Genomic DNA, 13,588 nt, shown 5'->3' on the forward strand with positions numbered 1-13,588 from the left:
AAGAAATTCTTTGGATAGAAAAGGGAAATCTTACAAGCCTTTAATTCATTGTGTGAATTTTAGTGTGAACGAATTGGAATGATAACCAATCCAAGATCTTGCCACTATGAATATTCACCAAAGTTGCCATCTAAAGTTCCAAGCAATAGCACTTATATGTAATCAATGGTAATTCGAGGCTACCATAGTCCCTACACTTGCTATTTACCCTAGTGAGTGTTCAAATCTATTGTGTGCTGCTCCTGGAAAGACAAAGTAGCTACAGCCAAGTTGCTTGATGAAGCGCAGTCTCTGAAACTGTGGCGTATCTATGATTTTGATCAGCAGAGGGTCAAAGTCAATGTGGCCATGGACCGAGTCGTTGAAAACCTGAGAGGAAGTCAAGGCACAAAAACACAATAAAAATCATGTCACTGGATATAATATTGTATCCAGGTATACATTGCTTTATCAAGAATGGGCTCTCAAGCTAGGGAGTACAGTGTCAGCGAGTCTGGTTTCAATAGAGATACTGTAAGGCAATGGAGTGTTCCAAGGTCTTTGAATTACAAGGTACCGAGTTCAGAGTCCGACCCTGATGTTAAACTGGGGTCATGTTATAAGACAATAAGCATGCATTCTTCTTGCAAAATCAAGCATGACTGAAGTTGATGACCTGGGAAATTATATTCTAGTAACTTGCTCATACACATTGTTGATATCTTGAACATAAATTCAAGGTGTGGTTACAATCACAAAATGGAGTTTAGAGTAATTAAACTAAGCAAATTGTACCCAATCAGTATATCATTTGTTTGCTTTCCTATATGGAAGTGCACGTCTTTGTTTTGTTTGTTTTTCAGTAGTAAATTCTAGCTACACTATAGTGAGAACATTGAGCTTTTAGAAACATCTCTTTTAAGCACCATGCAAATGATATGATTATCATTATTCATACACAAACTGTTCTTGGAATCCAAATTGCATGTAGCTTTGCTATGTATGAACAAACCTCTGTCAAGCTTTCATGTTGGTCTGGACAACTTCTGTTTAAAAAAGTATGCCTTCATTGAATATTTATTAAATGATATGGAAATATTAAACATGTATGTTGATCTTGATTTTGAAGTCTCGATTTGATCTTAAAGAATTATCTTAATTTAAAGACTTATTATTATTCTGAATGATATAGCCTGGTCATATGATGGTACTTACCTTGGTTTTCACACTTTGATGTGAAGTTTTTGTCAGATTGTTGATGAGGTTTATGGCAGACAGCCTCTTTCCCATGGTTCTAAGATATACAGGATATGATGAACAAATAACAATTCTTGTAATTTCATTTCCATTCATTATTTGCAAGAAAAAAAATCTATGTGAGAACATGCACATGCTACTGTTGAGCAACTAATAAGAAAATTTGTATAACATTTCAATTAAATCTTGTATAAACCATGCCTGTTCGAATCTCAAGCATCTTTCATTAGAAATCAGGGGGGATTACATGGGGCTAAGGGTAACAGAACTGGCATTATTATTATTTTCTCACTGGGGCTTCACCCCTTGGGAAAAATAGTAATTGGCCAGATCAAACTCGGTTAAAATAATTCCCACTGGACTTCCTCAAAGCCTAATATATATATTACCATATCTGCCATTACAGCTTTTTTTCAATTCTTATATGAATACAGGTAGTTTTGTACATTCTCTGATAAACAATTTATTTGAATGATACAGTGCACATTTCAACTGAAAAAAGGCAAGAGCAAAATCAAGACTGCATTATATATACAAGTAACTTCATTACTAAGTCTAGTTTCATGGGTACACGAAAAATATTAAAGTTAAAGATTTGACTTTTATTTGAAATGACAGTCATTGTATAATCAGGGACCCGTAACACAAAGCTTAGCAATGATCGTAAACATTTTTCTAAGATTGATCACATTGACTACAATGTACAATCAATCGTGAAATTCGAGAGTACGATTAATCACTAACCTTTGTGTTGCGGGACACATGCTTTTCCTCATTATTATTTAGGATTATCGGTCTAATCTAAGGTAAAATTATGAAAGTTTAACTGTCTTAAAGGCAAAAAATATAGTTCACAATATTTCATGAATAAAAAAAAGCTGCATTATGGGTGCTGAAATTTATCTATTAGTTTTCATGTATCTCAAATCTGTTATAAAGTCATTTATACTTACTGTACTCCCATCTTTTCGAGCCTTTCCTCTGTAAGCTGTGATAAATGACTTCCATCTATATTTTCACCTACAGTTTAGAGGATAGAAATTATAATTTTGACAAACTTTACATGGTGAATTAACATATATGTAAAACAAAATGATGGATATCATTCTATCGAGTGACATTTAAATTTTAGACATTTGAGATGCATTACACAATCTCATTTTCTGATCAGTAAACATTTCTTGTTTTATTGGCAATGAAATAAAAAAGTAATGGGTACAAGGTTTGTCATAAATAATGTATGAGGATTTATATAATGAAATAGGAACACAGATAAAAAATAAGGAAAGAATGGGATTGAAAATGTAAGTCACATTGGAAATTCCAACATGCTGGTCATTACTAAACAAAACACAACATCAGATATATACCTAGTACATGTAGGTGCTGATAGTTCTCCTTAAGAATATTTAAAGGGATGGTCCGGGCTGAAACTATTTATAGCTTAATATAGAATTCACTGAGCAAAATGCCCAAAATTTCATCAAAATCGGATAACAAATAACAAAGTTAGTGAATTTTAAAGTTTAGCAATATTTTGTGAAAACAGTTGTCATGAATATTCATTAGGTGGGCTGATGATGTCACATCCCCACTTGTTCTTTTGTATTTTATTATATGAAATTTGGTTTATTCAATTTTTTTCTCCAAGAACTAGAAAAATTGGATTTCAGACAACTGATTTAGTGCATTAGATATTTATTGCTGCAACTTATTTCATTATAATAAGGGAGACATATTATTCACACAAATATGAAATAATGAAAAAAATATATCATGTAATAACATAAGAAAACAGAAAGTGGGGATGTGACATTAGCCTACCTAATGAATATTCATGACGGCTGTTTTCACGAAATATTGCTAAACTTTAAACTTCAATAACTTTATTATTTGTTATCTGATTTGATAAAATTTCTGCATTTTGCTCAGTGAATTCTACTCTATGTATTAAGATATAAATATTTTCAGCCTGGATCATCACTTTAAGACAAATGAATCGAGACTGAAGAGCTAAAAAATTCACACTATTTCTGGGGTCATATTGCATAAAAATGTGCTGCCATAGCAACTTTGACATTATAGGTTACTATCCACATACATTCATTAGCGGTTTATCACTGAGCTGAAGGCATTACCATTAGTTTCAGTCATCATAATAATTTTAATCCAGGCTTAAATCATTCAAAGACATGTCTAGCCTTGGGTTCCCTATTGACTCTCTTTGATGCCCCTCTTATTGCTTTGAATAATTCTGTTGGGTCCCCCCCATTTTTCCAGATTGTGATACAATTTACAAATGTGCCCTATGACAAAGATGTCATGCCCTGAAATAAAATGAAGGCCTATTTATGCAACAAGTTCCAAGATTTACCCATGAGGATATTGCCCTCTTCGGACAAGCCTTTCACCGTGAAGTATCTTCTAACATCCTCAGGTGTCCAACTCTGCCACTGGTGCAGCTGAATACCATTGTGTGAACTGTTGTTTAGTTCAAAGCTTGTATCCATGGAATCTGGCATGGTGAAAAGGTCTTGCAAATATCTGGAACAAATAAATAGATTTCAGTTTATTACCCATGAACTAATTATATTTTATTGGATGGCTCAGAATGGAATACCAGAATTATTCCTAAAGGAATGGCAAATATTCAACGAATCATAGATGAGTGAAATGTTGACTCTAATGAGTGGAATATTTCTCGTATTTCATGAAATAAAGCCATCCAATATAATTATCATCATCTATCCCAGCTACTCCCCCCCCCCCAAAAAAAAAAGAGGGAGAAATTTGATTGAACAAGTCATGTCACTTACCATAAATTGCATCATCACTTCATAAGATCAAATCTGGTCGTTGACATGCGACTTAACATGTATTTCATTATGACATCATTGAGTATGACTCTACGCTGCTCTAGCATTGCTTGCATTGTTTTACGCGTTGTATAGTATATTTCACAAATTCAAGCATGCGCACTAGACGGTTGAATACAGTCTCGTCTTGAACAGCAAGTTTTTTAACAGGAGCCTATGGAATGTTCGTTGGATATCGGTCCTTTCAGGGATACGATATAGTATTGAATTTGAACGGGCAATTGATATAGACCAAAGTACGCATTATATGCACAACTCCGTAACATGAATATGAGAGAGTTGATGATGTCCATCACTCACAATTTCTGTTGTTTTTTATTGTTTGAATTATACAATATTTCAATTTTTACAAATTTTACATTAAGAACCAAATAAACTGAACCATAAAATGTTATAACAATGGTACATGTAATACCATGTTCAGGGAGGAATAAAAAAATTCAGAGGACAATGAGGAAATAATAAGAATATTTTCACAAGGCTTGACATCATTATATAATAATTATATTATATTCAATGGCTCAGAAAGGAATACCAGAAATATTCCAAGAATCGCAGACGAGTGGAATATTGGCCTTAACAAGTGAAATATTTCTGGTATTCCAAGAAAGACATCCAATATAATCTATCCCACCCCTAGCAATCAAAAAGAGGGAGAAATTAGATTTAACAAGTCATAATCACTTATCACATAAATGGCATCATCACTTTTTAAGATCAAACTTGGTCGTTGACATGCGACTTGCATACTGTAATTCATTATGGCATTCTTCAGTGCCGTTGTGCTCTTATGCTTCACACCGCATTGCATTCATTGTTGTAAGTGTTGTATATTTCACGCATTCGCACTATACTGTTGAATATGCTCTCATACATGTATTCAATAGCAAACTCTTCACAGGAGCCTATGGGATACTCTACAGAATTTCGGTCATTCTAGGGATACGCTCTGATACTGCACAACCAATATTGATGCAGACCAAAATATGCATAATAGCTAAAACAAATAAATTTTATCTTTAAATTGTTCTTTATAACGGCTTTTGATAAAATCGCTTATCGAGGCTACGTCATAACAAAGGGTCAATCCTCTTAGATTTATGCTGTTTACATGATCTGCAAGAGATCGGTCTGGTAAGAAACCTCTCATTTTTCATATTTATACTAACATTTTTTCGTACCTTCATACGCATAAGGCGTATGAAGTTGTATAAATATAGAATGAAATCTCACAAATTAAGGTAATTTACAGCTTTAATTATGAAATCCATAAGTGTTTATATGTCCCGCTTAGGCAAGTATGGGGAGGGTTTCAAGGCTCCATGATGAAAAGTAGATCTAGTCTGGTATGGTAGGATGGGGGGGTCGGGTGTCCGGACAGTTTATCTTTTTGAAGCCTTCTTTTTTGTCTTTGGATTACACTAAAAATATGAATTCAATACTTGTACCGGGTAATCATTTTCCATTTGGTTCTTTATAACATTTCCTAACATTTTGTACTAAAAATTTATGAAACTTTGCTTGTAACTTTTTCCAAATGACTTTCAAAAGTTGATCGTCCGGACACACAACAACTTGGCATACACTCCAGATTCTATGTAAAAATAAAAATATTCATCACAAAGTCCTGTAAGGCTGTAGCGTCGTGTAGGACATGGCGTCATTATTTTAAATTGTCCGTGGATCCAAATCATTGGGGACTTGGATCATGATAACAGGGCGCGACAAACCCGGTTGCCCAGGGCAAGTGAAAATGACGTGCGGGCAAGCACTTCTCAAAGTCAATTGCCGATCGGGCAAGTTGTTGTTGGGTCTTTTTTTCTGTACCGTACCTCGTTTTTCCATAAATCATCCAAAATCCACTCAAAATCATGAATAAGCCTTAAAAAATAGCGAGTAGCGCAGTTTCAAATTCCGATATTGAGCGTGATCGGTTCATCACGGACGGACATTTGATAGATTTTGAAAGTTTTGAATGCTTGTAACAAATGAATAAGATGAACAAGGTTCCTTTGTGTTTTATAGTGAAGGGAAGGACAAAGTATGCTGAATGATGAAAAAAGTTTGTTGCCATGGTTACCTACAAACACAGGTATCCACTAAATGTGCCATATCACGGACGGACATGATAGAAATGTGGTTTTTAGAATTTTTGTACATTTTTATTGTTTCTATCTAAACAGCTTTACATGGACCAATAATTGTGAATGCAAATAACACTCGGGTATGTTAGCTTCTATGTTCAGCATATTGAATTCTTAACCAATATCAAATTTCTGAGAGAATTGCAAATATTTTCCATCACGGACGGACATCTCGGACGGAAATCATGGACGGACACAATCAAAATACAATGGAAGTACCCTGTAAGAAGTTCTTAATACTTTTTTGGGGTAACAAATGCTACTGTATTGATGATTTGTACATATTTCAATATTATTAGTTGCACAATCAAGTTGCTACAACTTCAATCAAGTTGCTGCAACTTGATTTAAGATGTAGCAACTTGATTTCTATGCTAGACACACAGTATAATCTAGACATATGATTGCTCTAAACCCAGTTCTTGTGAAAATCGAATGGAAAGAATATTGTCTTTTAAATTGTAGAATACTAGTAGGTTCCAAATCAACAGCTTGTTCAATGATCATGTTGATACAAGTATTTTTATGATCATGATGATTTTTAGGCATTAATTTTCCAAAAGCAAAGATGTTTTTTTTAAGGTCCAAAACTAAATCGAAAAGATCAACAGGTCGCTGATCCTTATGCTTGTTTGTTGGATCAACACTTGTCAGGGGCTCTCTTTAAATCCATCTTTTGCACACATCAAAGTGAAGATACCCAATAACATCAACAGCCCTCATGTATTTAGGCCCTGACTGAATCCAAAATTGAAATTGATATACCAATCCAATTAAATTAAAACTTTTAAACACTACAGTGCAAGCTTTATGCATTTTCACAGTTTACCAGAAAAGCGATTTGCTTAAAGGTATTGTTTAACTTTGTGAGCAGCCGATTTAAAAAATTCTCAAACCAAGATGAACAATGTTTACAAGTGCATGCATTAGAACAAATTAACCCTGAAAACAACCATTATTGAGAACGAAAAGCTAAAACTACAATGCAAACACCGATTTTGTAAATAGGCGTCTAAATAGTACACATAAGTGTATGGGGTGAAATTAAGATGGTGTTTCCGGTCACTTTATATTTCAATTTTTGAAGCAATAAATAATTATTTTCAAATGCAATTTTTTCTCGGCTTCATTTTTGGAACGTATCACAGACACAGGTGACAAGTGTGACCTTCTAGCTCAGATGTTTTAAAAGTCAAACCAATGCTAACCAATCACTTTAATATTAGCTCCAAAATGGACTTCGAAAAAAGGTATTCATGTAATTTTCACAAGCCTCAAGAATGCACGTCATGTTCTGTTAGAAGCATTGTGAATCCATAGGTTTGTACATGAAAAAAATTATTTTTCTGCTTATCAGATTTTGCATTGAATTCTACTTCTTCTCCATCAATTTCTGCAAGCTTGAATTGATGAAATCTACAGCTTTGGACTTGTTCTTGGCATATTTTGTTTCTTGCTTTTTTTGGCATATACATGTACATGTAGCTATCTGTTCCAATAATGTTTAACAATTTTCCAGAAAACAATATAGCCCCAATAACGGCCAAACAAAGATATCACAAAAAATTGTGAATAGTTGTAGGTTTATTCCATTTGATTTCTGAATAATTCTCAGAACCATTTTTCACTGCAATTAGAAGCTAAAATTAAATTCATAATCTGCTCAGCAAAGTTTCTCACTTGCATATCTTTCCACAGTATTTCACTCGTCCCTCCATGATAAAATTTATGTCCGTCCGTGATCATTTTGATTGATTTATTATATGCATAAAATGTATGGATTTTAGCTATGTTCAAATAAAATGATGTACAGTTTCCAGTGAAATACTTCTACACACTCTTATTTCTGTTTCTATTCTGATAAAGAATAAAAAGCTGAATCCATAGACATTATCCTAATAAAAATGATCACGGACGGACATTAATTTCATCACAGACGGACAGAAATGTTAACATCTACAAGGAAAGTTTACTTCCCATATTTTTTTCCTACTAATTTATGTTTGATGATAGATTAATGTTCAGAGTGCAAGACCATTAAAAAAACTGGAGTAACTTTGAAAACAATAAAACTAGAGTGAATTGAATTTTGAGTGAATTAACTTTGTCCATCGGTGATGAAATTAATGTCCGTCCGTGATTACTTCAGGGAAAGTAGAACTCTCGGGGGCGAAGGTTTCTGGTTTTGTACCCGTTCGTAGGGGAATAAAGGTAGGGCTCCCAGGCGTTAGTGAGGAGTGACCATACGTACAGTATATGACTTTCACTCCCCAAAACGCCCCAGGCTACCTACGCCGCAAAATCAAAGAGATTTAATTATGGCCGGTCGAATTTCTCCCGCATCTCACCCATCCGTGGTCTCGCTCCCAACTAACCCAGAGGGCTCCCGGCCGGCCGCGTAGCGGTCCGCGGCCGGGAGCCCTCTAGGACTAGGTTAGCTCCAAATTGGCGTTCACGCCTGCGTTCATCACGATCGCGTCATATCGGATACCATTTTCAACATTCAAATCAACATATATTAAAACTAGGTAAAACGGCATAATCGTGATATAGTCCCCAAATCCAAAAGTGGGGATCATTAGAATCACACCTACCAGAACGCATGAAAATCACTTCCTTTCTCCAGAACACAGTCCCCAACTCTCGCACAGCTCTGTAGCAAAATGATAACACACACAAATGAAACACACTGTACATAAACACTAGGGTTCTCTCCCTATTATATACTCGTGATACAGTCCCCACTCAATGGGAAATCAAGTTCGATTTTCACGGCGGTGGGGACAGCTTCAACAGTATAGTATACTCGTGATCCAGTCCCCACGCTATGGGATACACAGTTCGCTTTGTACGCAGTGGGGACAGTTCCAACAGTATAGCTATACTCGTGATACCATCCCCACGCTATGGGATACACAGTTCGTTTGGCACGCAGTGGGGATAGCTCCAACAGTATCATACTCGTGATACCGTCCCCTCACAACATGAAATCGTGCTCGTTCAACAAGGGGATGGGGACAGTTTCCCAATGCAATGTGAAAGCATTTTAGGGTATGGCTGCGGAAGTTGGGGGGGGGGACTTCAGCCCCTACCTTTTTCCAAACATAAACGTGAAAATATGACCATAGAATTGTGATTTTATGTGCAGCTTCCCCCTTTTGCACCCACAAATGTAATGCACTTTACCCACGAATGTAATAATTTTTGATCGCCCACAGATGTAATAATGACTATTTACCCACAAATGTAATAAATTTGAAGGGATTTTCAGCGAATCCTTCTAAACTAAAATACTATAGAAATGCCTTCATATAGCACAAAAGTTCAAAGTCTTTTTTTCCAGACCCGGTTGATTAATAAATTATAATGTGAGCCCAAAGTCTTTTTTCCAGACCCGGTTGTTTCAAAAATTATATAAGTTCAGTCTTTTTTCCAGACCCGGTTGTTTAAATAATTATATAAGTTCGAAGTCTTTTTTTTCAGACCCAGTTTTACAAATCATTTCTTAAAGAGTCAAAAAGTAACACAGATCCCCACCCTCTTATTAATGTAAAATAACATGGAAATATAGCGTAGTCTTACATCCAGACCCAGGGTTTTCCAAAAAAAAATGAATACTACTACTAATAAATTAATATTATTATTATCGAATTGAATCATTCTAATAAATTGATATAATCATTAATTTATTAGTAGTAGTATTCATTTTTTTTGGAAAACCCTGGGTCTGGATGTAAGACTACGCTATATTTCCATGTTATTTTACATTAATAAGAGGGTGGGGATCTGTGTTACTTTTTGACTCTTTAAGAAATGATTTGTAAAACTGGGTCTGAAAAAAAGACTTCGAACTTATATAATTATTTAAACAACCGGGTCTGGAAAAAAGACTGAACTTATATAATTTTTGAAACAACCGGGTCTGGAAAAAAAGACTTTGGGCTCACATTATAATTTATTAATCAACCGGGTCTGGAAAAAAAGACTTTGAACTTTGTGTGCTGTGAAGGCATTTCTATAGGATTTTAGTTTAGGATTCGCTGAAAATCCCTTCAAATTTATTACATTTGTGGGTAAAGTCATTATTACATCTGTGGGCGACCCGGGGGGGGGGCCACTTCCATTCACGAGTGGATACCATGCGCGACCATGGGGTCTCGAAAAGTACCCTAAACACGTAATTTCCATATTCTGAAAATGCACCCCTTAACAAGTATTGGCGTGTGAAACCCTACCCTTAACAAGTATTGGAGACAAATTAAAACGATACTCTTGGCAAATATTCCCTGAAATGAACCCCTAAACAAGTACAGGAATGTTTTATTGTTACGGGTCCTTTGGTTGTCGGCTTTACCTTATTTGGTTTAGTACGACCCCACCTTCTACACCTCCCGCAAATAGGACTCTAAACACGTAGTGTTGGGGCAAAAAGGACATCCTTTATAAAACATTTTAATTTTGTTTTATCATCTCCGTAAATTCGACCCTAAACACGTAATTTTCCTAGCGAAATAGATACCCTTTTTTCATTATTTTGTGTTTTTGACACCCTTTTCACGTTACGTACGTAACGTGCCCTATCGTGAAAAGGACATCCTTTTTACGTGTTTTTTTGGTCGCGCATGGTATCCACTCGTCAATGTAAGTGGCCCCCCGGGGTGGGCGATCAAAAATTGTTACATTCGTGGGTAAAGTGCATTACATTTGTGGGTGCAAAAGGGGGAAGCTGCACATAAAATCACAATTCTATGGTCATATTTTCACGTTTATGTTTGGAAAAAGGTAGGGGCTGAAGTCCCCCCCCCCCCAACTTCCGCAGCCATACCCTAAAATGCTTTCACATTGCATTGGGAAACTGTCCCCATCCCCTTGTTGAACGAGCACGATTTCATGTTGTGAGGGGACGGTATCACGAGTATGATACTGTTGGAGCTATCCCCACTGCGTGCCAAACGAACTGTGTATCCCATAGCGTGGGGATGGTATCACGAGTATAGCTATACTGTTGGAACTGTCCCCACTGCGTACAAAGCGAACTGTGTATCCCATAGCGTGGGGACTGGATCACGAGTATACTATACTGTTGAAGCTGTCCCCACCGCCGTGAAAATCGAACTTGATTTCCCATTGAGTGGGGACTGTATCACGAGTATATAATAGGGAGAGAACCCTAGTGTTTATATACAGTGTGTTTCATTTGTGTGTGTTATCATTTTGCTACAGAGCTGTGCGAGAGTTGGGGACTGTGTTCTGGAGAAAGGAAGTGATTTTCATGCGTTCTGGTAGGTGTGATTCTAATGATCCCCACTTTTGGATTTGGGGACTATATCACGATTATGCCCAGTGCCAAACAAACAACGATTGAAATAAGACATAGGCATATAATAATACTTGTGACTCTTACTCAAATCAAAAGGAATGATACAATTGAATGAAAGACAAAATGAAATTGTTAAAAGTTTACTCACCGTCAATCAAACGCCGCGCCTCTGTACCGTCCGCAGCAAGCTATAAATCATTACACAGAGATACGATCTTACGTATAGAACCATTACAAGTATCGCGCCCTCAGTTGTCCGTATACGGAAAGGGAAAGATGCCTAACTAAAATAAAGGGAAGATTTACTTATCTACAAAAAAATCTTTTAAATATGTAATCATGTTGATTTTTTTTTTCAATAAAACATTAAAAAATCGTCAGCATTTCAATAGCATTTAAATCAAAACTCACAAGGCCCTATAAACGATTATTTAAAAGGGGTGCTGAGTGCTTTGCTTAAAAAAAATTACAAGCAAAGAAGAAGAAAAATTCAGTCCAAGAAGATGGTCCAATGCTATTGCTCCCAAATCTCCGTCAATTTATCGGAGGGCCAGCAATATAAGGCCATACATGAATGCCCCCAAATTAATCAAAATATTGGTTTAAAATGGAAGTAGGTTCTAAAATACCAGGAATATATTTTTTTCGCTAGCTTGCATATCAATCGAAACTAATTGATCACAACACACGTTACGCAATGTTCCTTGTTTTGAAATATCACATAGGCGCACATACAAGCCCCCCCCCCCTCCCGCACCAGACAAATTATTTGATTTTTTCTGCATATCAATATCTTATGGTAGCATAGATATAATAGAAATACTTTGACAATAAATCAGAAATATACATCACTGAACAGAAAACCCCTCGCGGAAGACGGATTGTCACTGTGAGCAAATATAATTGAGATTGAAAATTATGACAAACCATATCATAGTAAATATATTATCTTATTGAATGAGCCGAATGGATGACTGCGAAATATTAAAATATTAACTGTTTAGAAAAATAGAAGGAAAAAAAAAACACTGTGATGAAAAACGGCAATAATGATGGTGAAAACGATATGATGTTGATCTGATGATGGTGGTCATGATGATGATGATGATGATGACATAAAACTGCGCATGGCTGGTATACGTTCATGGTATAGCAAAAACTCTTGAAATTATTATGTGGCTCCTCGTGATCAATATAAACAAGGGAGACTTATTATTCACACAAGTATGAATAATGAAAAAATATGATTTTATGTAATCATAAGAAAACGGAAAGTGGAGAGGTGATATCATCAGCCCACCTAATGAATATTCACGACGATTGTTTTTACAAAATATTGCTAAATTTTAAACTTCAATAACTTTATTATTTGTTATCCGATTTTGATGAAATTTTTGGCATTTTGCTCTGTGAATTCTACTCTATGTATTAAGATAAAAATATTTTCAGCCCGGACCATCTCTTTAATAAATGATGCGAGCTAATCATTTCATCATTATCATTAATATTATAAGATTTCCTAGGAATAGGACATTATAATCACATTTGTTATCATAATGAAAATGATATTCCTCTTCCGATAAGCAAGAGCTGAAAATTGATATTACGAGTTGAAAAGGGGACATTGAAGATGATGAATTCATGAAAAAGAATCTCATAATCTAATAGGTTTAATGAGAAGTGGCGTAACAGGCGGGGGGCAGAGGGGCAAGTCCCCCCCCCCCCCGGAAAAAAAAACGAAAAGAAAAAAGAAAGAAAGAAAGATAAAAAGAAGAAAAAGAGGAGGAAGAAAGGGAAAAGTGAAAAGAAAGCTATAACCATCAAAGGGAAAAGGGGAAGCGCGAAGCCAGGGCGGGGGCGGTGGGGCCGGTGCCCCTAACCCCCCCCCCCTCCCCCAAAAAAAAGTCTGCAAAAAAAAAAGAAGAGAAAAAGAGAGACGAAAGCAAAGCAAGGGAGGAAAGAGAAGGAAGTTAATAGTTTTGTGTGTTTTTGTTGTGTATTTTGTGGGGGGG

The 13,588-nt window shown here is 35.8% G+C and overlaps 1 protein-coding gene across 1 annotated transcript in view; it reads right to left on the reverse strand.

The window, feature by feature from the left end:
• LOC121407511 (deoxynucleoside triphosphate triphosphohydrolase SAMHD1-like) overlaps positions 1-11,825 on the reverse strand; it is a 29,983-nt gene extending 18,158 nt beyond the window's left edge. Inside the window, exons 1-5 of the mRNA XM_041598637.1 lie at positions 11,725-11,825; positions 3,611-3,780; positions 2,190-2,256; positions 1,195-1,273; positions 209-369 (exon numbers count right to left, since the gene is read on the reverse strand). Coding sequence (XP_041454571.1) covers positions 209-369; positions 1,195-1,273; positions 2,190-2,256; positions 3,611-3,758 — 455 coding nt within the window. The 5' untranslated portion in view covers positions 3,759-3,780; positions 11,725-11,825. The remainder of the gene's footprint in view (positions 1-208; positions 370-1,194; positions 1,274-2,189; positions 2,257-3,610; positions 3,781-11,724) is intronic.
• Between the last annotated feature and the right edge of the window lie 1,763 nt (positions 11,826-13,588).

The sequence above is a fragment of the Lytechinus variegatus genome, chromosome 2 (assembly GCF_018143015.1).
Source record: "Lytechinus variegatus isolate NC3 chromosome 2, Lvar_3.0, whole genome shotgun sequence".
Lineage (NCBI taxonomy): Eukaryota > Metazoa > Echinodermata > Echinoidea > Temnopleuroida > Toxopneustidae > Lytechinus > Lytechinus variegatus.